The sequence below is a fragment of the Electrona antarctica genome (genome assembly GCF_951216825.1).
Source record: "Electrona antarctica genome assembly, chromosome: 14".
In the NCBI taxonomy this organism is placed as follows: domain Eukaryota; kingdom Metazoa; phylum Chordata; class Actinopteri; order Myctophiformes; family Myctophidae; genus Electrona; species Electrona antarctica.
The window spans coordinates 25,469,211-25,494,849 of NC_136795.1; the positions used below are offsets into that span (position 1 = coordinate 25,469,211).

The 25,639-nt window shown below is 41.3% G+C and overlaps 1 protein-coding gene across 3 annotated transcripts in view; it reads right to left on the reverse strand.

Moving 5' to 3' along the window:
• The window catches only part of LOC306937502 (hemicentin-1-like), a 30,680-nt gene extending 7,620 nt beyond the window's left edge, over positions 1-23,060 (reverse strand). For 2 of the 3 annotated variants that reach the window (XM_079521328.1, XM_079521327.1), the window contains exons 1-9: positions 22,807-23,060; positions 16,954-17,223; positions 16,102-16,434; positions 15,533-15,754; positions 14,235-14,477; positions 13,368-13,631; positions 8,314-8,571; positions 7,868-8,215; positions 5,493-5,729 (exon numbers count right to left, since the gene is read on the reverse strand). In XM_079521328.1, coding sequence (XP_079377454.1) covers positions 5,493-5,729; positions 7,868-8,215; positions 8,314-8,571; positions 13,368-13,631; positions 14,235-14,477; positions 15,533-15,754; positions 16,102-16,434; positions 16,954-17,223; positions 22,807-22,861 — 2,230 coding nt within the window. In that variant the 5' untranslated portion in view covers positions 22,862-23,060. Of the gene's footprint in view, positions 1-2,993; positions 4,073-5,492; positions 5,730-7,867; positions 8,216-8,313; positions 8,572-13,367; positions 13,632-14,234; positions 14,478-15,532; positions 15,755-16,101; positions 16,435-16,953; positions 17,224-22,806 lie in introns of those variants that run through there. The other variant, XM_079521329.1, reaches the window with a different exon arrangement.
• Between the last annotated feature and the right edge of the window lie 2,579 nt (positions 23,061-25,639).

The window sequence follows — 25,639 nt, forward strand, 5'->3', positions numbered from 1 at the left end:
CGGCTGCCTTCATGTCTCAGCCCATCTCAAGAGGAGAAAAGTCTGGAAAAGAACTAGAATAATATTTCTGAATCAAGCAACCACGACTTGGCTAAGTTGGATTTGAAATGTTTTCATCCGTTTGTTATTTCACTCCACGATGCAAACTTCTTGGCCAAGAAAAAATAACACCACCGATTTGGGAACTTATACTAGGCTATTAAAAGTCAGACCATGCTATTAGCTCTATAGCTACATAAAACAGGCTATTTCAACAACAAAACAGCATCCTAGTCATAACACTATAATGACTTTAAAGTGAATTCCTTTAAACACTTCTGTCTTGGAGACAGTGTTTAAAGGATATGTTATATTATTGTGTTCATCATGTGAAAACAACAAGACGTTGTATAACGTTTACCTGCAAATGCAATTATTCCGATCAACATAAACATGCCCGTCGTTATTTTCCACATGTTGTCGCTGGCGCGGTGCAATAACACGTACATTTCAAGTACGGTCCCAGAGTGGGAGAACAGAACTGCAGCCTCGTCCTCAGCTCACCAACCGTTATCGCAACTAATCTCTTCCATATGATGGGAGGGGTGGAGCGATCCCAAAGGTGTCGTTTCCCCAAAAGTAGGAGGAGGATACTATGCTGTATCAAATAGTTTTCTTTGCATTCCATTTGGACCAGTCCACTTCCCCATGCAGGCTGTGGTGGCGAAAATGCATATACACACTATGGTATTGATTAATTTAATGTAGCCGACTAGTAGATGATACTTAACACTCTAATTACCACCTGTTCTTCACTGACAAACTCATTAGAGACTGCCGACTCATGTAAACCTATTTCAAACTGTGTGAGTTAACTATAGAATAGAGTCCATTTAAGGAATGCCCATCTCTTGTTACTCCTGAAACTCTGTACACTGCTGAAAGTATAAAATATGTGTGGGACATGTGGGTGAAAGAGTGCTGGGGGAAGCTCTGGAGGGAGACACTATAGTCTCTCCGGTGTGATGACATAGGCCCCTATACAATAAAATAATGGAGTTTGAATCCTGATGGTTGAGTCCTGCTTCTTCCTGATGTTGTTTACTTACTAGTAATATCGAAAGCTGCCATTACAAGGCCTTCGTGCTATCCTATTTTTGTCTCCACCAGGCCGAAGGCATGGGGAGAGAGTATGTTTTGCACTCCGTCCGTGTGTGTGTGTGTGTCCGTCCGTCCGTCTGTTACCAGCTAATCTCCGGCACCGTTAACCTGGTCGATGCCAAATTTCTCACACACACTCCCTGGAGGCCAACGATGAACCTCTGCCAAATTTTCCAGAACGGCCTGTTATAGCGCCACCAGGAGGCCGACTTTTGAAAAACACATTTTTTAATATTACTCCTCCAGATTCTGTCCAAACAAATCGCAAATCGTTACACACTATCTCTATAATCATGTGTTCAAGACGGATCTGTCCGATAGGCTTTCAAATTTTGCAGGATTGGCCCGTTTTGAACAAAAAACCCTCAAATCATGAACGCTGCGAACGCAGCATGCAATTTACGTGAAATCTTTCACAGACTTTCCTACTAGGCTGAGGAACATATCCCACTCTTTTCACATTGGCCTGTTTTGCAAAACACATTTTTGGAACAGGGGCACAGGTGAATATCATTCTAACATTAAACTTCTGATGATGATGATGATATTTCTTAACAACATTGATATAAGCCTAGTTCTTATAGATAACATTGTTCATGAAATATATAATAAAACACTCAAAGATGTGTAAATGTTATTCATGTAAGCCTTAGGACATTTTTTATGCCTCCTTAGTTGCATTGTCCAGACTGACACTATTCATATATATATACCGGTAGTAACATGACATTTTTAAAAACAAAACATTTTTTTAATAATTACATAGTTTTACACCAAATGATGAAAAAAAATACTTTACAGCAGTATTCACAGGGGGCTACCTCCAAAGATCATATTGTACACTTAGAGGTAGGGCTTTAATACTTACAACTTATCCATCCCATCCCATTATTTGAAATAATCAAATATCAAGGAATGTCTAATTTTCTCATCACTCTTTCATTGCATCAAATCCCTCCTTGCAGTCCAATTTCTACTATACAGTGTTCTTGTCTCCAAAAATAAATATGATTTACATCTGCATAAAATATTGATATGACTGTACAAACATCATATTTAATTAACATGTTGGTACTCATTTGGATCATAGTTCAAACACATGGTATGTCTCTTCATAACCTCTGACCCTAATACTTAATCTATCCGGAAATTGCAGAGCTACAAGCTCACAAAAATAGCAGATCTACAAGTTCAACGCATCACAGGCTTATCTGCTATTTTCAGTGTGCAGCGCTGATGTACAAAGTATAAATTGGGCTTTACACACAGTATAACTACAGTATAAGACAGTAAAACAGTGAAGCCACAAACTCCTATAGTGCAGAGTGAGTGCAGAATGAGTAGGCTAGTTACAAAGAGGTTGAGAAACTCAGTGGACTTGGCATGTGCAGGCACAAATGTTCACAGATCGGTCTACATTGGCATGCTCTTTCAAATGATCAATGTCACACATTAAAGGAAGAAAGTAAGGGATGAGAGAGAAACAGTGCATCTCATGTTAGTGAAGTTTTGTCAACACTATTCCAAAACCCCAGGACATCACTTGCAGCTCTGTGCTACGATTTTGAAAGCTTTTACTGTTTATACAAACATCACATTACAGTGTCAGGATCGGAGGGTAAGAACCCAACGTCAATCTGAGATCAAATCATCAGAAACAAAGAAAGCAACCTTACATAATAGCATCGTGAGCCCTTTGTGCCGAGAGGACATTTTCTCTGACATGCCATAAGACTTGACTTGACTATGATGTAATGCTTACTGCATTACATCATCAGCAGAGAGTACACTGGGTTCCCCCCCTCCTGCTCCGAGGGGGGAACCCAGTGTACTCTCTGCTGCCCCATCTGGCGGAGTCAGGTTACTTCAGTAGTAGCCTACACTTAACCCAACATCCCAAGCTGAAACTACTGAATTTCATATTCAGGCTTTCCAAAACGAAATGGAGAGAGTGGATCGCCTTGGTGAGATGTTATCTTAATACAGACTTCATAGAAAGCAACTTGTATGTAAGGACACAAAGTGCATGTACTATGGGAGGTTGACAGGGATCAGGGATACCTCCAGATGGTTATGTATCTATTCCTGAGTCTTCCAGCTGATTCACATGGATTCAGGCAGACGTAGAGACACAACGTCACAGGAAAAATTAGCAGTCCAACAGAATGGCACTAGGTAGTGTGAGGAATGAGGATGATGAGGATTATAAAATACAATTATTTTGTGATACGGTATGTATATGAATGCACCTTTCTCTCTATGATTACTTTTCAACATGGATAGTGAAGAACTACACTTTGTGTATTTGTGTTTATGTTTGTGTAAAAAAGGGACAGAAAAAAAGCCCACATAGGTGCATCCCATTCTGCAACAGCACAAAATATATGGTGAATTTCATCAGCTCATCCAGGAAGTGAAGACAGGTTTGAGGTATACATCTCGGTTGAATTTTTCTTAATTCAGCCACATCCTATTCTCGTCAATACCTTTGCCGGAATGTTCTACCAGCATCACCTAATTTTACAGTGTGCTCTCTCCCAGTATAATGATATACTGTTTGCCCTCTACCGTCTGCCTGAATCCATGTAAACACAGCAGTACGTGGTATTCCCCCCCCCCCCCCCCCCCCCCCCCCCCCACACACACACAACTTAAGTGTTTGAGGGGTTCTGCAATTTAAAGCAGTCATAGCCCTCCATCTTGTGGTAGAAACGGATGTGAGGCTAAGAGAGTTTGGTCATGGGGATGGGGAGCTGCATGTCCAAGCCGTTATGAGCTACGTTGCCATTCGGGGTGCTCAGTTTGGGCTTTTTGAGACTGTAGCTTCGCGTCCTGGTGTTCTTGTAGTAGATTGAGTAGATGAAGACGAAGATGACAGAGATCACCACTACAGTGACGGCCACAAAGCCTGCTATGAGGGGCAGGTAGTCCTCTGCGATGAAAGAGACAGAAACACAGAAACACACCAACACCCCCATTAATATGCTAACAGGCCAAGTAGGCTTGTTCACGTAGAAGCGCCTCCATTTCTGACCCCCGAAGGTGTCAAACCTGTGCCATAAGGATGCAACTATGAAACCTGTGGTGACTGACTATAAGAGACTAGTGGTGACTCTGGAGGCTGAGGGATTATACAATTTCTAAGTAGTTACCAAGACATATAGAACAGGGACAAAGGAGCACAGAGTAACTGAGGAAAACCATTGGGGGAATTTTGAGAGCTCATTATTAATCTATTGAGTATTTATTTAGTAACCCGGATAAAGCGTTGTAAAAGAAAAGGAAAATATGGCAATGGTAAGAAGCAAGATGTGTAAATGAACATTATGAAAGGTATGACACTTGCAAGGTTAATATGTAATATAAACTTTATAAAGCACAGTTTTAAAGGCCTCATTATACTTTTTGCGTCCACGTGCGAGGGTCCACGAACAGCATATCGCTATTAAAAAAAATGTCTACAGATGCGCATGTGTACAAGAGCAAGAGCGACACGGCCCTTAATGCAATACACAATCTAATAATCTTCTAGACAACTGAAGGACTTGTGCAACACATTCTCACTCCCAACTCGTCACATACTGATGCGGACGTGAAAGATAAAAAGGCCATGTTACCATTAAAAACACGTGCAAAACAAGTTTACAACAAGGCAAGCATGGCATCAGAAGTGGACTTGAGCCCAGTGAGGCACGCCAGAGCAAGGCACCAGCTGAGCGAGTGACCGTGCCAAGCGAGTGTTCGCAACTTTGCACCAAGTGGTGCGATGTCCGATTTTGTTGACTTCGCAGCATTTTATTTGCATAATTATAAAAATTATAATAAATACAATGGACAGCGACAGATCTCCTCACTCAACCTCTCCTCAAACCCAGTTTTGTCCGTACATAAAGTACAACACTGTCATAATATCTCTGATCCACACGGATGTCCCCACTAACATGAGCCTGTGACAATATTCATGTCATAAGACACTGGTGGATCCTCGCAGCTACACAGACACGGCAAGTATAACTTGGCCTTAACTGTATAAATCATGCAAATGCAAAAACAATTGAACTAACAATAAACCTCTAAGTCTCTCTATAACTTAACTCTATTATTGCTGGTGTTTTTTGTCGGATGTCGGATTTTACTGTTTTTGTGTTATGCATGTCCTGACCTAAAGGATATAAGCCACACAACTCAACTATGTACACTTTCTAGCTTCAAACAGTGTGCCAGAGATCCAGTTTTCCTAATAACGGGAAAATATCATATTTTACAGAAGAACAATCATGCACAACTACACTTTCTATCTCTCATTTTCTTTAAACTACTAAATGATTTAAATATAATTAAAATATTGTTACCTTTTAAAATCACCTCCACCGTAAAGGCTCTGGAAGCAACATCATTAGTGGCATTGCAAGTGTAGCGACCGGCTTCGGACACGGTGAGGTTGCCTCCGGTCATACGGAGCACTGAGCTGCGGAACCACTGGATCTTTGGCGGCGGGTGACCATCGGCCTCGCAGACGAGGTCCACGGGATAACCTCTGAACACTGGTATCCTCGTTGGAAGTTTTGTGGTGTTGATTATGGGTCCATCTACAAAGAGAGAGAGACACACAGGTATAGACATGAGGTATGTGGAACTGCATGGGCAGAGATTTTCTTCCTCTAATCTGGGTCCCAGATGTGATATTTTTTCTTGTATATATATATAGGCAGAAAATGTTTTACATGATCTGTACATGGCAATAATACTTTTGCTGTTACATGATAACCCATGGTTAGTATACTATGTACTTAAGTATTGGACATCTCAAACTGTATTTATAGTTACATCCTAATGTAACTATAATTCACTCAATGTCTGAATGAATGTCTATTATTGTCTGTCTGAAACTCTGTCACTGCTCCTCACTGGCTGCACCAATCGCTATCACTTTTCACACAGGCATTGACCATAACATTATGAGGTCTTAACGAAGCCCTAAATTCCATTTAACGAATTAATAATTAATAATTAATATATTAGTGAATTAAAATTTCTCATTGACTTAAGGCCTCAACAGTCTGTTTTTGCCTTACGGAGGGTGAGTCAAAAGCACACAAAAAAAACGCAACGTTATTTAGTCATTACATAGTCTGCGCTATTGTAGGCTTGTGTCGGTCTATATTATAGTAATATATAATAATAATTGATTGAACATCATAGGCACATTATAGACTCTATAATGTGCCTATGATGTTCAATCAATTATTCGTCCACTAGATTGGATTGTACAAACTGTACTGATACACGTGCAACTTTATTTTTGTTACGAGCCAATCTACAAGCTCACTCCGCAACGCCTTGTAAGCTTGTAAGTGGCCTGCAGTTCAGGCCTGATAAGTATGACAAGTATGCAAAGCAGTGCTTCGAACGATGATGTCATGTTGTCCTGTTTAACTTTCAATGTGATATATCCATGCCGATCGTGTTTACGTTTACAACTCAATGTGCCGGCGGAAGTGTCATCCTCTTTCAAGAAAGAGGGGTTGAGCAACTTGAGCAGAGGAGGAAAAGCCTTCTTCCTCTCTGCTGCCAAAGGTTGCGACGGATCACGCAAGGGAGCTGACGTAAGGGGAGACATTTCTCTCACCCTCCGTTGTGTAATGCTTCTTGCGTCGATTACGTTTGACTCTGTAAAGCACATTACATGGGCAAATGCGACACCTCACACGCCCGCCCCCTAGCATCACCTGCATCACAGGCCACCATTCTCTGTGTTACGCCACTGTCATGCTTCCTCTGCTACAGCTGCAACACAACAAACAGTGGCCTATACAATTTCGCACCTGGCCCAGCGCTGCGACTGCCACTGCCACTGTGACACCCCTATTTCATCTGCTGCACCCGGTGGAAAGACCACAAAATGGAATGAGCATTGGTTCGAGAATATAATCCACCACTCGAGGAAGGGGGAAGACAGCTACAGCTCTTCGCTATTGCATGGAAACGAGTGAGCTGGCGCAAGTGGCCCCATTTGGTTTAATACACTCCCAAAGTTTAATTACTGTGTACTTTTTATATCTGTTGTATCATAATATATCGATAATATAATCCACCACTCAAAAGAGGGGGAAGACAGCTACAGCTCTTGCATAGAAACGAGTGAGCTGGCGTGAAAGGACTTCCCCCCCCCCCCTTTTTTTTTTACACCTGCGGGACCAAAGTGAAGCGACTGAAGCAACTGGAAACATATATATCTTCAGGTTTGAACGCACCTTCAGTCCCCAAGCCTCTAGCCTGGCTTTAGCCATACTGACAAGTAACATGGATTCACTCTCGCTCTCCCCGATATCATAGCGACAACTTTGCAATGTTCTAACATAACTAACAAACTCTGGGGCGTATGCCATGCGTGCATGCATGCGTGTCTCAGCCACACAGAGACGTATTTATGTCAGTCTCAGGAATATACACATGCTGCAGACCCCCCCCCCAGGGAATGTACGCACGCAGACCACTTGCCTAATAATATTAGTGCCTTTCCCAAGCTCATCCATTAACAATTCCCTCCCAATCAATAATGTCTATCTATTACATCGTATTCCCCACACTGTACCTAATTTGGTGTTCATATATTAGAACAGGTAAGGACTAGGCACGCACGCATGCACGCACGCACGCACGCACGCACGCACGCACACACACACACACACACACACACACACACACACACACATATTGCTCTCACAGTAGACGGTGATGTTTAGGAGACTGGAAGTCATGGTTAGAGGAGTCTGTGGTCCTTCTGGTCCCAAATCCAAATGAGCCTCGCATCTGAACTCGGCTCCATTATGACTTCTGTCCAGACTGATGTTGATGGTGGATGATACATTATATGGTGCCCTTGTGGACGACGTGTCATATGCTGTCCTTGTCTCTTCGCTGTATGACGTTGCGAAGGTTCCGATGGGAAGCCACTTCACGGTGAGTTTCTGTACGGGAGCCACGTTGATGATGTCACATCGCAGTTGGTATGTCCCCTCAACCAGCGGTCCAGTTTGGTTCACAACATGGATGGAAACACTGTCTGGGGATTCTTGGGAGGAAATGTGTATCAAGTCAATTGTTTAAATTTGAAATTTCTCTATTTTAAGTTGAAACATTAAAAAAAACGGCATAACATTAAATACTTACTATACATAGTGAAGTCCAGAGCTTTCTCGCATTGTCCAATTCCGTCAAATGTTGCGACACAAACGGGCCTTGCATCCCAATCTTCATGGATGTTCACAGACCACTGGGTTCCAATGATTTTGCCTTGAAGGACCCTCCAGGATATTTCTTTGGAACTGGATATGGGGGCAATGGAGTTGCATGTTGCAACCCCACTGCCTCGATACTGTACCACCATCCTTTCTGGCGTTATTTTGATGGGGCATTCTGCCGTCACACCTGTGGAATTAAAAGTGAGGCGGAAACTGTCATTGCATTCCTTTATCCCCCCCTATTCGCTCTCTTTCCATGTCTACACAACAACACTCCAATGTTCAAAGCTGAGATACAATGGTTAAGTCACTTAAAACAAAGGCTGTGACTCAGTAGACTAAAAATACAGGAAAAGGGCTCGGGATCAGGAAGGATACACCCACCCACCCACACGCACGACGCGCACGCATACACACACACACACACACACACACACACACACACACACACACTGTACGTACACACACACGCACACACACACACACACACACACACACTCATGAAAGTGGGTGCTTGATGCCAACTTTATCAGACCTAGCTTTAACGGCGCTATTTTCCTCCAGGTTCAAGCCCTGGCCTTCTGAAGACCACACCTGACCCAGCAGCTAATAGGCCTAATTTCAACAATATGAACGTTTTCCTTTCACGCGTCACAGCAGCAGCATCTAGGCATGCCTGGGCCAATTTTCCCGTATGGTTGTATGCACGCGCGGCGTAGGCGAGCACGCGCTTGTTGCTCCTAAAACAAAGACTTTCTCCTTTAGGTTATTTTATTATGCCAGTGTCGCGCCGAAAACAGCCGATCTACAAGCTCACAACGCGTTGCTATGCGACGCGTTGTGAGATTGTAGATTCATTGGCTATTTTCGGCACGCGACACACCGTCACCCTTCTTTCTAACTACCGTAATGACTTTTCAACCAAAACAAGGGAAACGTGATCTCAGTAATTGGCCCACTTTTACTTACTTGTTTCTGACCCGTTTGAAAGCGACAGCAACTCCAAAATCAAAACGACTGAGAGAAGAACAACAGACTGAACAGAGTGCAAATCCTCCATTTAGATTTTAGAAGAAGAGGGTTTTCCGACGCGTTGAAAAGCTGCCGCCCCCTCCCGTTATGTTCCGCTTGAACAAAAGTTTTCCTTTGCTTTAAGTTCACTGCTGGCCGCAGACTCAGAGCCCTTTGCCTTGGGAAGCAGGCAGCCAAGCAGGCAGCTACTGGTGGTGGCCGTGCTGAGTCTATTACACGACTTCCAGCTAAATATCATAGGAGTAAAGGAGAGGAAGGAAAGAACCCTCCCCCACTAGGCTGCAGAGTGCAGACACCGCCTGTATCTATAAATGTAAAAGCCTGTTACAGTATGCCTACGCAGTGTCATGTTTTTTAGTGGTGCTCTTAGAATGATGGTTTAATACAAATCTTAACGGGAGAAAACTGCCAAATAACCGTAAATTCTAAATTTGTTTACTTTATGAAAACAATATAGCTCAGGCAATATTCTATGCTTATATCAGCTGCCACAACATAGCCTACATTGTGGTGTAAAATCAGAATGTGTATCTGTATCCTATGGCAGTGGTTCCCAAAGTGGGGTCCGGGAACCCCTAGGGGTACTTGAGGGAGTTACAGGGGGTACCTAGCTCAATTAGAGATATAGTTAGGAACCAAATGGACCCTTATGGGTCTGTAACTCTGAGAGTTACCCTAACGGGTCCATTTGGTTCCATTTGTACACTCTCAGGCCTCATTCACACGTACCAAACACCAATCAAGCAATGTTTGGTCGTTTTTTTGTTTTTTTGGGCCACCACAATGCTTTTCCAATGGGAGTCACATGGTTTGATCAAACATTTGTGTTTGATCGCTGATTGCTGAATGCTCCCCCCTCATCAAACAAAAATGTTTGGTCAAACCATGTGACTCCCATTGAAAATGAATTGGAGCAGCAATCAAAAAGCAATCAGGCATCACACACGGACCGAACATTTGTTGTGTAGGTGTGAACTAGGCCTGAGGCTGCATTCACACGTACCAAACACCAATCAAGCAATGTTTGGTCGTTTTTTTGTTTTTTTGGGCCACCACAATGCTTTTCCAATGGGAGTCACATGGTTTGATCAAACATTTGTGTTTGATGGCTGATTGCTGATTGCTCCCCCCTCATCAAACAAAAATGTTTGGTCAAACCATGTGACTCCCATTGAAAATGAATTGGAGCAGCAATCAAAAAGCAATCAGGCATCACACACGGACCAAACATTTGTTGTGTAGGTGTGAACTAGGCCTCAGGCTGCGTACACACCTAAAGAACAAATGTTTGGTCCGTGTGCGATGCCTGATTGCTATTTGATTGCTGCTCCAATTCATTTTCAATGGGAGTCACGTCGTTTGATCGGACAAACCTGTCCGATGTGGGGGCGGAGGGCACAACAAACACATCGGACACCTTGTAGTCAAAACAGCCAACGAACAGGGTGGGACTTCAGATCGGACAGAAGGGTGGTTTTTAACCGCCAACTAATAGGAGAGAACTTCCGTTCTTGACAGCACTGGGTGGGGTTTAGGCTGTAGTCTTCTGAGTTACGTGACACAGACTATATCGCTTGTTTGTATGTCTTCTTTTGGCTACGGCCGTGCGTAACTTGGAGAGTCCAAGTTGCGCAGGGCTGTCTCCAGTGAGAGTCCAGTCTGGTACTAAGTTCTATTCTATATACAGAAATACAGGACGATAGCCAAAATAGCCGTCGGGCCTCGGCAGTTGTGAGGCTGCATTAATAATTAGTTCTAAAAGCAAGTCTTTTTTACGGGGATCACTATTGATTTTAATAGTAGACGCATATATGTCTATGAGTAGCCTAGAGTAGAAATGTAATGGCAGCGTACGAGGTTCACATGCGCAAATATAACAGATGTACAAGTTATCGACACGAATGGTACTTATGGTATGCTACACGATGTAAGCTTGTAGATCTGTTTATTTTAAGCATGCGCCACCGCCACCACGCAAAGTTATGACGCGCGCACATGTGGGGGGAGAGACCCGATATATTTTATAGCTCTATGGGAGAGACGCAGACAGAGAAATATTTAAAATCATCCTGTCTCGCTCTAGCGCACGGCCGCACGCATAAAGAGCCAATGGAGCAAATGTTAAATAAGCTACACAGGTGGTCCTAAATGATGAATTGATTACATCACTATAGCAAAAGACGTGTTATAGGTCAACTGCAGCGCAGCTGGGGAGGCATACTATGGTCCGACGGAGCATTGGTTCGACATGCAACCATAAGATGGCATGGAAATGCCCGTCGATTTGATGCGCAGAAATAACATAGGCCTATATCGAATCAGGTTAAGGTGCACACATGGAAGAAAAGTCCTTTTTATCGGGATTCGGGGATACTTTGTTGTAGGCTATACGTCTCCGGTGAATTGTATGCACCAGCAGCAAGCACATTATTGTTCAAACACCTGCTCCTCTGTTCATCTGTTGTCTTATTTGGCTAATAAAATAATTATTAAGAATTAATGCAATTTCAAGTTGTTGCTGCCTGCAATCATGATTCATGTTGCTGTTCTCTTCTCTCTGTGTGACTGAAGGTTGCGCCCAAAAATTGTAGACAGTGATTTCCCCGAACCCCCTCATGTTATTTTTCCCTCCGTCTCTTTTCTTTTTTTCACTATTTGGTTCGCTTAACATGTCCACGTGTCATTTGTTTACATATTTGGTACGCTTTACAAAGTCCAGTGTGAACACCAAACGGACCAAAATCAAAATGCAAATATTTGGTCCTTGGTCCTTGATCCGGACCTTCAAGTGAACTTTGAGTGTGAAAAACGGCCTCGACAAACTACCGCTAGCTGCTGCTGCAGTCAAGAAAACTACACTGGACATATGTGCATCTATTTCCGCGTGTCGTAGCACCGCCCAAATCGCGCAAAGCATTGTGGGACATGGAGGCATCAAATCATAAAAATGTAATCAGTGGTCGGTCGGACAGATCTGTGTGTCCGAAAGGTGTGTACGAAGCCTCAGAGTTAAATTAACAGTGGTTTTACAATATAAATTGGGGTACCAGAGATAGAAATGCCATTAAATCGGGGGTCCGTAGCATAATGCGTGTGAAACTAGGGGGGTCCTTGTTTCGGAATCACTGCTAGAGCCGTAAAAATCCTCCCTTATCGGGGTCACTGGCATATGTTTTCAAATGGGGGGTCCGTGGCCTAATAAATGTTGATTTGGGGGTCCTTGACATGAAAAAGTTTGGGAACCACTGTCCTACAGGTATATGGTACCTGTCTAACCAGTGATTCATAGCCTTTTTAATTTCGCCTTTATCCAAGGCGCTTTACATAGATTGTGCATTACATTCTTCACACACACACATTCATACACCGGTGGCGGAGGAAACCCCAACCTGCTCACCGCAAGCAATTAGGGGTTCATCGTCTTGCTCAAGGACACTTCGACACTAAAGGTATGGCCTTACACTAGCCGATAATCGGGCATTTTTTGACGCTCGGGGGGTGCCCGACTCAATCGATCTGCTCGGGGCCGCTCAAAGCGCGATCGGGATCGGCCCGATCAACATCAAGAATGTTTGATATTTGCTCTGCCCCGCTCCGATTATCCTGTAGTGTGTGGTGCTATCAGATTTCATATTGAAAAAAATCGGCTAGTGTAAGGCCACCTTAACTCTGGGGGAGCCCGGGATCGAACCTTACAGTTGCCAAGTGGACACTCTACCCCTGAGCCACTGCCGCCGATCACGTCATTTTCAAATGATCGTAATCGGATCGGCAGCAAAACAAATCACACCTGTGTGAAGTGACTAGTGACGTCCTCACTTTTCTGTCCTCACTTTTTATCCTCAAGTGGCGTCCTCACTTTTTATCCTCAAGTCCAATCCGACATCCCTAAATGACAACCCAATCAGTACAACCAGTGCTGTAGTCTATACACAAGGACCTGATCCTTACCTTTAACTGTGACTCTGGCTGTTCTAGAGACATTTCCTCTGGTGTTCCAGGCAATGCACGTGTAGGACCCCATGTTGTTGGCAGTGGCATTGTGGATGAGGAGAATGGATACATAATCTTCATTTTTCACCTCTACATTGGCAGCCCGGAAATAAATCCAGGAATATTCAGGCCGTGGGTTGCTGTTGGAGACGCACTTCAGCTCCACAGAAGAACCAACGTCAACTTCATCGTCCTCAAGCTCAACTATTGCTGATGGTGGATCTGGAGGTACATGATACATGGTAGGTTAGATCTAAAATAAAATGTCATATCGTCACTGTCAGGTGGAAACATTGTATAATGTCCAAAACTGTTACTTTCAAGAAAATGGAAGAAACGCTCTACTTTATCCAATGTAGTTATTATTTAGTCACAAATTTAGTCACAAGCTCTTGTTAATAAATACTTTTCATTGGTTCAATATTTATAAACAAACCCACGTGCGTACACACTTTCACATTAAAGTGACAGTGGCAAAAATAGCTCACAGTCACAGTGTAACACTGTAGTGACGAGTAGGACATTCAATTATGAAAAAACTAAATGTTGAAATTTGGAGATACAAGGTTACTTTGTCATATGAGGAATAGCGAAAATAGACCATATACATCTGCTATTTTCTCTATTTTAAGTGCCAATTTTCACCTAAAATTACATGTCTACATTGAAAGTGGTTATACACACACACACACACACACACACACACACACACACACACACACACACACACACACACACACACACACACACACACACACACACACACACAATGCAATTCATTCATCAGTACATCTTGAGATTTTTCAGTGATATGCAGTAACTTACATGAGACATCAATCCTCAAGTTGTGACTGACATTCGAATATCCGTTTGAAGCTATGATCGTATAGAGTCCTGCGTCGTGTCTTGATGGGTTCTCTGGGAGGGACACGACTTCTTCCCAGTCTCGGTCTCTGTATGTAGTTATAGAAGGTGACGGGTATCCAATAATGTTATCCATACAGCTAATGTTGATGGGAGCATATTCAACACCAATGTAGGTGCTGGGACAATGAATCTCTGGTCCATCTGAAAGCAATCCATAAAGAAAAAAATCACACTTGTGTGAAGTGAGGGGCCGCGGGCGCTCTTATCATCATACATCAGCCAATCAAATCATCACATTCCGTGCTACAAACACACACAAAGCTGGAGGGGCTAGCGACCTAGGGCTATATCTTGCGCCACCCCTTATCCTTTATCCCTGAACTAATTTGCCATTTTTTACTATTTAAAAAAACCTTTTAAAATAGTTCAAATAGCCGATCTACAAGCTCACAATGTCTCAATGTAGATCGGCTAGTTTCAGAAATATTTTAAAAGGTTTTTTAAAATAGTAAAAAATGGCAAATTAGTTTAGGGATAAGGGATAAGGGTGTCGCAAGATGGAGCCCTAAGTTGAAAAAACAACAGATCTCAGTGGACAGTGAGAAGCATTCAATGAACAACATTCGAACCCTGGTCTCCTGCAATTCTACCACTTTTTCAAGAGGCAATCCCTTTTTTGCCATATTGAGCTTATTAGCTTCAGGCTACTACTGTACTTGTTAACCAGTAGGTATCCTACCTTACACATTTCTCAATGGACCATATCCAATCAATGCCAATGTGCTAATAATATTGTATTAATTTAAAAAGTTCCGGATTGTGATGATTCTACAAATTCTAAACCCTAACAGTTTTCTGAAACTTGTGTTTTCAGTGGTGCTCAAACGTTTTCGTGTGAAGGACCCCCAGGCCTATGTATTTGTTCGGAGACCCCCATCTCAAAATATTTAGTTCCAGGGACCTTCAGAGGCAAATATTTGAGTTAAATATGTTTGCATAAAAAACAAAGTATGTTAAAAGATTTACACACATTTTCGATATAAAAAAAAGCAGATCTACAAGCTCATAGCGTGGCATGAAACTGGCACTATGAGCTTGTATATCTACTATTTTGGAATAGCACAAAGTATAAAATATGGCTAAAATCTAAAATGACATAGATGCTTTCCCAGTTTTGATGGGACCGTTAATGTAATGAAATCAGTCTATCTCGGTTATAGGCTCTGGTGTATGTGAAGGCTGAATGTGAGACTTACACATCACAAAGACATGCACAGTTCTGTTGGTATTGATATAGCCTTTAGCTTCAATGGTGTAGAGGCCTGCATTGTGCCTCGACAGATCGACTGCTTGATCGATGGGATGTCCATCTTTAAACCATGTGATGGTTGGAGACGGATTTCCTGTCACAGAACACTGGTCCTCCAAATTCTGACCCTCCGATATTGTGATGTTAGAACATGCTATGTCTGGTCCATCTAAAGAGAGTGGAACATTTTGCAACAAATTATTCCAAATTCTTTGCAGAAAAGTATTGCATGAAAAGAAGAAAACAAAAAACAGACAGGTGGGGGGTTGTTGGGGGGTTGTTCTGGTACTATGTGCCTTGGTCTTATAACAGCTGTGTGGTCCAAGAAAGATTACTGAACAATTTCTAGAAGTAGCAACTTGTTCTGGGTTACTAACTACTATGTAATAGTAGTTGTTAACGGTGTAAGCTTTATCCAAACTCTGACTTGTATACCACTGAATTCAAGAGGTTCAAATGTCAGAGCTAAGTCATTACGAAGCATTACGAAGCAACACAAAAATGTGATATACTTACAGTGAACCTTAATCGGATACTCCTCTGAAAAGATAGAAAGCTGAGGTCCTCCTACTGGTCCTAGGTTCAAAGAAGCCTCACATCTCAAACGGGCTCCATCATACCCTCTACTGGCATGAAAGGTGAAATTAGCGGCCACAGTCTGGTTTTTTAGGCTGGTGCGATCAGCAAAAGATTGCGTGCTGAGTTTGGTGTCATTTCCTTTGTACCACGTCACAGTGAGATGTTGAACAGGAGCTATGCGAGGGATGTCACACGTGATGGTGTATTGCTCCCCCTCAGACATCACAGCAGAGTCTGCATTTGAGCTGATGCTGATGCTGTCTGGAAAGGCTGTAAGACATAAAATATGAGAAACTGTGGTAGAGCCTACGTATAATAAGTCTCATTCTGTGCTGTGCAAAGACAATACAATCCAGTGTTAATTTTGACAGCAACTTTTCGTTTTAGTCATATTTTATTCATCTAAAATGCTTTAGTTTTAGTCTAGTTTTAGTCGACTAAATATCATAAGATTTTTATCGACTAAATCTACAGTTGATTTTGTCGCCAAAAATGGATTTTGGCATGCCTTGATGGCGTCGTAATTCCTGATTTTACACTTGGTTCAGTTGGTTGCATGCTGTGTACTTGTAGATCTGCTACTTTCAGAGCGCAACCATACGTCTTTACAATCTACTGGATTTATTCTCCACTATAGTGCCTCCCTGATATTTTTGTCTAGTTTGTATCTTTTAGCCTATATTTAGTCTTAGTTTTAGTCATCATAGCTTAGTTCTTTTTCCAGTGGAAAAGGGTAGTCCACGAAAAGATTTAGTCTATGAAATTAACACTGGTACAATCAAGACTTACTGTAAACGACGACTGGTAATGTCTTGTGACACTGTTCTCCATCTATGACGTAGATGTAGCATATTGGCCTGGTATCCCATTCTTGTAGATTTGCGACATCCCAGACAACACTGGTGACGTCGTACACAGGTTCATTTTTCCCGGATTTAGACTCCCAACCCATGCCGTCATGTTCCGTTTCTGAGGTGGTGCAGTTAGCCGAGACAGACTCTCCATATCTCACCACAACACTGGGAGGGCTCAGCTCGATAGGACAGGAGGCATGGACTCCTACACAGCCAATGATAATACAAAGACGTATTATTGTTTGCGTTCAGTGGCAGTATCGACACTGCAATATAGAAATACTCCATTACAAGTAAAAGTCCGGAATTGATTGATTGATTGATTGATTGATTGATTGATTGATTGATTGAAGTATTTATTAACAGTTTGCAGAATGGGTACATTTCACATGAAAGCACAACTCATTACAAAGACTGTTACTGTGAACGACACACTGATAAAGCATTACACCTTTTTGAGTGGTGCAACCACTCCTATAGACAGCTATGTGTGTGGCTGTGTCCCTGGGTCTGTCCCTGTGTCCCTGGCTGTGTCTGAGCACGGAAATAGCGCTATAGCGTTTGTTCACCACCAAGTGTCACTGTTGCACAGCCTAACACACAGACACACACAGGCCAGGGGGGAGGGCTTATACAGTACAGTACAGTACAGTACAGTACAGTACAGTACAGTACAGTACAGTACAGTACAGTACAGTACAGTACAGTACAGTACAGTACAGTACAGTACAGTACAGTACAGTACAGTACAGTACCACTCACTTAAGACAGGTCTGATTTTCAATTCATCAGAACATTTAGACAAATTTAGGGAAGTTGTATTTATACAACGTAGTTTCGGGAGAAGAGACCTCCTTCCGCTTGTCCTTAACCACTCCTCCCTCATTATCAACAACTCCTCCCTCCTCATCAAACTCACCTGCCTTTCATTATCACCCGGCCAATCCCCGGTGCAATCACCACAGTATAAATACACCTGCAGTCTCTCAACCAAGTTGTTTGTTCTGCTCCACGACAGACCAAACATGGGTTGTGAGTACTGCACTTGTAGATCGGCTATTTTCACTATTCTTCAAAATCGCCATCCTCCTCCACCCCAACCTCCTCCTTCCGCCTCGATTCTCTAGGAATCCAGTGACGGAGCAGAGACGACCAACCGCTCTTTCCGAGCAGAGCAAAGATGACCGTCAGCTCCAGAGACTATACGCCCCCACCCTGAGTCTCGCCCTACCTTGGGTTCCTCACTCCACTCCGCATTCATCTCATTCTGTTTCAATAAACTGTTAATCTTGAGCGAAGGTGTGGTCTCTTACTAAGTGAAGACACATTTAAATTTAAATTTAGACACATTTAGACAAATATACACTTCTATATAAAAAAAATCACATCCGTGTGAAGTGAGGGGCGCTAATATATTATATACAATATATATACAGTAGACAAAAACGTTACAACAAATACATCCATGCCAAAACAAAACAGAAAGCTCTCCCAAGCTGGCCGCTCCCACCCCACCTAATCACCCAGAGAATAAGGCACATTAGTACTCATATAATGAACATAAATCAAAAATCAGAGATCAAATCAAAAACAGACTGTTACGTATGCACATGCAGTAAAATGCATTAATGACATGAAATAAGTACACAACTACAAACGTGCACATGCATAGATGTCAAATGACAGTATATTCGCAGGTTTGTATGTAAGAAACAAACTGAGGCACATCAGAAGCAGGAGCAGGGTATTTGAAGATAAGTAAGGATAGAGACTTTAATTAAAGATATTGAGGGAGTTAATCGATCTAAGAGAACTGGGGAGATTGTTCCAGTCATCCGGAGCTTTGTATTTGAAAGCACGTCGGCCGACTTCTTTTCTAATAGACAATGAGGTAGGCATACTCTGTGTTCCTCAGATTATATGGTGAGCTAAAGGGATGCAAATACTGTTTTAAATATTCAGGGTAGTTAAAGTGAATGCATTTGAAGATGAATATCAGCCAATGAAAGTGCCTTCTAGATTTGAGAGTTAACCAGTTGAGGGTCTCATACATAACACAGTGATGGGTCATATAAGGACATCTTAGTATGAATCTGCAGAGGTTATTATAAGTTACATTAAGAGGATAGAGGTTTGTTTCAGAAGTATTTTGATAAACAATGTCAGCATAGTCTATTATTGGAAGGATTGAACTAAAGACAAACATTAAATATGTGTATAGGAGGGGCTGGCGCCCCTAAAAAAAAACAGGAAATCATGTAAGGAGGTAAAAATGGAAAATAAATATATACAGTACAGTAAGGGGGTGAGGGGGGGATTCAGATTTTACGGGGGCCAGTTTCGAATTGCATCCGTCCGTAGGTGCCCTTTGAGAGTTTTTGAAGGAGTCAAGGGATTTGCATGTCTTAATGGCTGTTGGTAGCACAGTTATAGTCTGTGAGCCAGCATCCCAAATTTGGGCCATGGGCACCATCTGGGGGGAATAATTGTCATAGGTACCCCACAGTGCTAGAAAATATGTGACAGCATTGCAGAGGTGGTAGCTTTCTGTGTGTTATCAATCCCATGCCAAAACACACATTTAGAACCAAATCATTCTACTTTCTACATTCTACTAAACTTATGATTCTCTCTTATTATTGACCCTCTCCTTTTGAAAAACAGTGGGTATAGCTCAGACTACAGTATATATGTTCTCTATTACTGGCAGTGACAACATAGTGACTATACATTACACAAAATGTACTTCTGTTTTCAAGATGTTACACAAGCTTTCTCTGGAAATAACCTAAAGATGTAATACCATGAATACATACATAGATTCTAAGGAAATGTATAATGAAATTCAATACGGTAAACTAAAATATAGCCTAATGTAAGTGTATAAGTAATGCATTCTACAGATGCCTTCTAAATCCTAACAGTTCTCTGAATAAACATTTGTTGATATATACAAAGCACCGTCTACGGCTGGCAAAATTGCGCCCCCATCGAAATGTCTTAAAGTACCAAAAGTAAAAGTACTCATTATGCAGAATGTCTCATTTCAATTTTTCAAATGTATAGAAAACTTAGCAGATCTACAAGCTCGGCTATTTTCAAATGGCCGAAATATATATAGGGCTGAAGTGGTTACTGTATGTTTTGTAACGATAATCAAAATCTACAAAGTAGTAACTGAAGTTTTCAATTAATTGTAATGGAGTAAAAGTACAATATTTGCCTCTGAGATGTAGTGACGTAGAAGTAAAAGTACAGAAAATTGGAAATACTCAAGTAAACTTCCTCAAGATTGTATTTAAAGGGGAATAATCTCATCACAAAGATGAACTTCGTAATGTTACTGATCACGTTTCAGACCTCCAGTTCTAGGCAACACAGAATGGGGGAACCTTTTTATTATTTCCACACAACAACTCTAAGGTATATTAATGACATAGTAAAATGTTGAAAATGAGTGGTATTCCCCTTTAAGTACAGTACTAAAGTAAATGTACTTAATTACTTTCCACCACTGTTTCATACACAGCCAATAACAATACAAAGACTTATTATAATGGTTGCTTTCAGTGTTACCTTGATGAGTGAACACTGAGGAACACTATTTGTACAACAATGTATAAATGAATCTTTACTGCATTTGTACTGATATTTACTGTTAAAATATTGGTCCATGGGTAATCAAGGACCCTCCAGTCGTCCTTGAGGGAGTTCCAGGGGGTCCCCAGCAAAATGTATTGCATCAAAACCTGTTTAACCACTTTAAACCTGTATACATCTAAATCTGTTATTTGGAAGTAGCCGATCTACAAGCTAATTTCCACAATGTTTGCCTAATTCTTACGGAATATTTGAAACTTTGGCCAATTTAGTATTAAAAAGATCTTAAAAGTCCTTAAATTGTCGCATTAGAAATGTGCAGATGCCCTGTATACCCTGTTTAAGCTAATCATCTGGGGACCCCAGGGGGTCCCCAGATGACCCCAGGGGGTCCGACCCCCCTGGGGGTCCCGACCCCCCTGGGGGTCCCGGGGGTCGTTTGGGAACCACTGACCTACAGGATCTCAGTTTTTTCCATAACATTGGTGGAAATGGGCTTCATGTCGATCACAGGCATACCTTCAATTACATGATAAGCCGTTGGCAAATTATACAAATAAAATAGGCTTTAGAATTATATTCAAGCCGAGAGTGGCAACGTCAATCAATAAATGGAAGGAACATGGTTGGCTGCATCCATGCTATTGATTTGATATGCTTGCAGAAGGATTGGCAATCATATACACTTACTCATTTCATACACATAACGGTCCAATCCATCTACCTTGAGACTTGTGTGTACACTATAGCAGTAGTTCTCAAACTTTTTTCATGTCAAGGACCTGATGATAATTGATAGGCCTATATATATTTGGCCACACACCCCCATCTGAAAATGTTTTGTGTCAAACATCAATATTTTTAACAAATAGCAGATGTACACGCTCGCAGCATGGAACGAAGTGGCGTGCTTTGAGCTTGTAGATCTGATATTTTTGAATAGCCAACATATTGGATAAAGTGGTTAAAAAGATTGTGATGCTATATTAACTGCTTTTGCAGGGGACTCCCTGGAACCCCTCCCATGGACGCCTGGAGGTTCCTGGACCCCACTTTGAGAACCTTTGAGGACAAGGAGAAAGTCTGGTCACCAACACCACCATATGGTCAGGTGCAAATAGCACATATTTTGTTTTAATGAATGTTTAGACCAGTTGAGACAGTCAACAACAGGCGGCCTTGTAGCCTGCAACATTCATTACAAGTATTTACTCAAGTAGCTTACTGTAGGCCTACTTAAGTAGGCTACAATTGTGAGGTAGGCCTACCTTTACTTTACTAAATTAAAGAAGTAAAAAAAGTTGTACTTTATTCTACTCCTTTCTCGTTGGCAAATATTGTAGTTTTTTACTCCACTCCACATTTGACAGCTTTTAGCCCACTTTGCAGACATAGGCCTATAGATCATTAATACAAATGATGATAGGCCTACATCTAATAAATAAATAATAGGCCTAAAGAGACCAAATAGTCTTTAAAAAGACCCTGATGTGACAATAAAGTTGATTCTCATTCTTATTTAAGTAGCCTAATGATCACATTTTTCGTCTCAACTCATTATAGTCCAAACAAATATTCTGAAATGTGCATAGTCATAATTTATGACTATGAGAAATCCAATTTTTACGTTTAGCCTAGTAGACTAGGCCTACTACTTTTTGTGGGAGTGCACATACCTTTCTCTCACTTAAGATTCTGTATGCAGTAGGGCTACTTTAACGTGTAAAAAGTAGCCTATTTACAATGAAGGTGAACGAAAAAGCCAAATGTTTATTTTGCTACAAACCAGCTAAATCTACGCATTTTCACTACAATACCGCCCTCTTCTGGTTAACACAACACATAGGTATTCCAAAAGTTCTCTAAAGCTTCAAGCTAAACTTGCGAAAACATACACTTCTTTGATAAAGTAGCCTACACCACCGTGTATTTATTTTTTCCCGTACCACTGTTGTATGATGTTGATGTTGTTTTGTTGACAATCGTTTTTGAAACAAACTAACATTCAGAATGTTAGGCCAATATAATAGGCTATAATGTAATATAATATGATACAATACAAATGCAATGTAATACAATGTAATGTAGGCCTAATTATAATGTGTGAACGGTTATAGTCAAACAAATAGATCACGAAGAGAAGAACATGCAAGCAATCCGAAAATGAATGAATTGGACATAAACATACCTGTCGCACCGAGGAGAAACCCCACACACAGTCTTATAAATGTACTTCCACTCATTTGTTCAAACAGTCCTTGAAACAACAGACAAAGCAAAGTGACACAGCAAAGTGATGCCTTTAAAGTCCAACTGAGCGCCCCTTCGCTTCGCTCTCCTGAAGTTAAGCTAGTGTGATGGACTCGCCTATGAGCCTATCTACTAAACCTCGCGTCACCGACCAGACTACCTACAACTCTAACGGTAAAACACGTGGTATAGGTTCACTGGAATACCCCCACAGCAGTAGTACACGCATCATCAGACAGAGTAGACTATTTAAACCGCCTCCTCGCCCTCTCTCTTTCTCTCTCTCCGCCCCCACCCCTCCTCTCTGCACCCATCTCTGTCTCTCTCCCTAGTCTAAAGTTTCTGTACTTTATGTGTAGGCTACAGCAGCTTGAAGTGCATGCTCTTTATTAGGCTATTGTATGTAACACTTAAGTTATACTGTCAGACATTCTATTCAGGACTCATTCAATTTTGTAGTATAATAAAGTCTCCACATCCAGTTATCCGAGGGTAGCATAACATGATCCTTTTACTAAGATGACAATACAAGTGCTCATGTTTTTCTGAGATTCATGCTGCTCATATCATTATGCCCACACTTGAGGTCAACCATGCATATATTTACTCCTACTCTCCAATGAAAAATGCTATTTTGCTGCTCTAATATTGCCATATTTAGTTGTATTATTCAGTAAGCAAAGTCAGATAAGATAAGATTATAGGCTATACTCACTAAATTCAGCGATCATATTTGCTTAACTTCAACATTCATGAGGGATGAAATACATTTTTGGGTTATAAGCTTAGATAAACATGTCAGAGACATCAGTGGGACCACATACAGTGCAATAGATTTTTGCAGTCATAGAATTCATTAGGGTAAAGAAATTGGATATCATTGATATTTCATATTGTTTTGTGTTGGCTCTCTTCTCATATCAAATAAATTAGGATATTTGTGTAAGCTCAACTGCCATTATTCACTGAGGTCATGAGTGCTTTGGAATGTTTTGGAATTTCCAGAGTTCTGAGTTATCAAGGACAGATTTCTAGTAGGCCTTTGTGTCATTGGCTATTTTTGGCATGCTTCGCCATCATAATATGACAGAGTTTAATCATGATGGAACTGTGGCAAACGGTATGTCAAAGGCAAGTTCCGCATTTAAATATTGTGAAACTAGCTATAAGCTCACAATGCCTTGTGTCATGAGGTGTGTATTTTATTTCATTTATTATATTTTGTTGATTCCTTTTGATGCAGTAATGGTCTTTTTTGTTGTTTTTTCCATTTAATTTCATTCCTTTTCTTTTGTCTTTCTTTCTTGGGGGTCCTGACCCACAGGTTGAGAACCACTGGCCTATGGCACCAGCCAAAGGCCTACACATCTGAATGCAGAGTCACTATAGGAGCACATCAACAAAACCTTATGAACTCATGTTCTCCACAGTTTCAAAACCTGGCAGAATGAAAGTGACAGAATTGTATAGGCAATTTGTATAAGAATCAGTTTGCTTGTTTGTTTGTTTTTATTCCCCTTTTATGTTGCTGCTGCACAGTAAAGTTCTGTGATGATTTAATTTTGATTGTCCAAATTGTTAAATCTCTCTCAGTGTTAAATTAACACAGTGTTTCTGTGTGTGATCAACCACGAAGCAATTTTGTATACAGAGAAGACCAAGATTTCTGAGAATTTACAGCTGCGTGCCCTTTGTTGTCTTTAATCTGGGTTATGGTCAAGGGTTATTAAAAATAAATATCAGCACAGGGAGTTTAATCAGTAGAAGAACAGTAGATGTGTGTTGGAGGACTCCATGAAACAGCGGGGTTGTGTCAAGAAAACAAGCATTTGGATTCCAATCATGTCCTGAAAACACTCCCTATTCACAAGAGTATAACAACATGGAGGTGTGGCATGTCCTACTTTCCCTCTGCATTTGCAACAGAAAATCCATGCACACCCCGACTCGCATGACAAGAAAAGGTTTTCATGATTTTCATGAAGTGTTTCACACACATTACATGCACACTTCCGATCCGAGCAGGGCCATGTGTTTCCTGGCGACGTGGATTAAAGGCACAGAAAAGTAAGCAGAGTGCTTCCAAACAAAACAAAAGTGTGCATATCCCCTCACTCTCAAAACGATGCCCCTAGACTCTGATCGTTATCATTTCCACTTTCTCCATGTCTCAATCTCTGTTGGATGTCTAACAGTATAATGCAAGACTGTGATGAAAGAAACCCATGCACAATGAAACTGAAAGAAATGTTTTCAAGGAACTGATTGAATGGAAAAGGGAAACGAAAGCAACCTCCATATGACATATGATTCACAACAAATCCCCTTAAATTAGATTTAGGGGGATTGAGTCATAGCCAAAGGGTAAAAACTGTTGTAGGCTTTCCCCTTTTACACTGCTCTTGATGATGTGCACATGCAGTGAGCTCACAAAGGACAATGAAAAGAAGAAAAAAAGACTGGAATGTGATGAGCCCACTGGTTAGATAAGTACATAAAGTAATGATTCCAGGCACAACATTAAAGGAGCATACCAGTTTTTGTGATGTGTGGGTTCTATGTCACTCTTGATAAGTTGATTAGGATAGGATGATTCATTAATCAAAACTTACCACACGTCATCAAAATATTGAGAATAAGCTATTCTGATATTAGTGTTCTCATAACTTCTCACTTAGATTTTGTATTTAGGTCCACTGTGCCATAGGCTAATCCCCCAGCCCCATGCATGTACATACATGTGGGAGCTTATGGATTATGGCACAATGGAT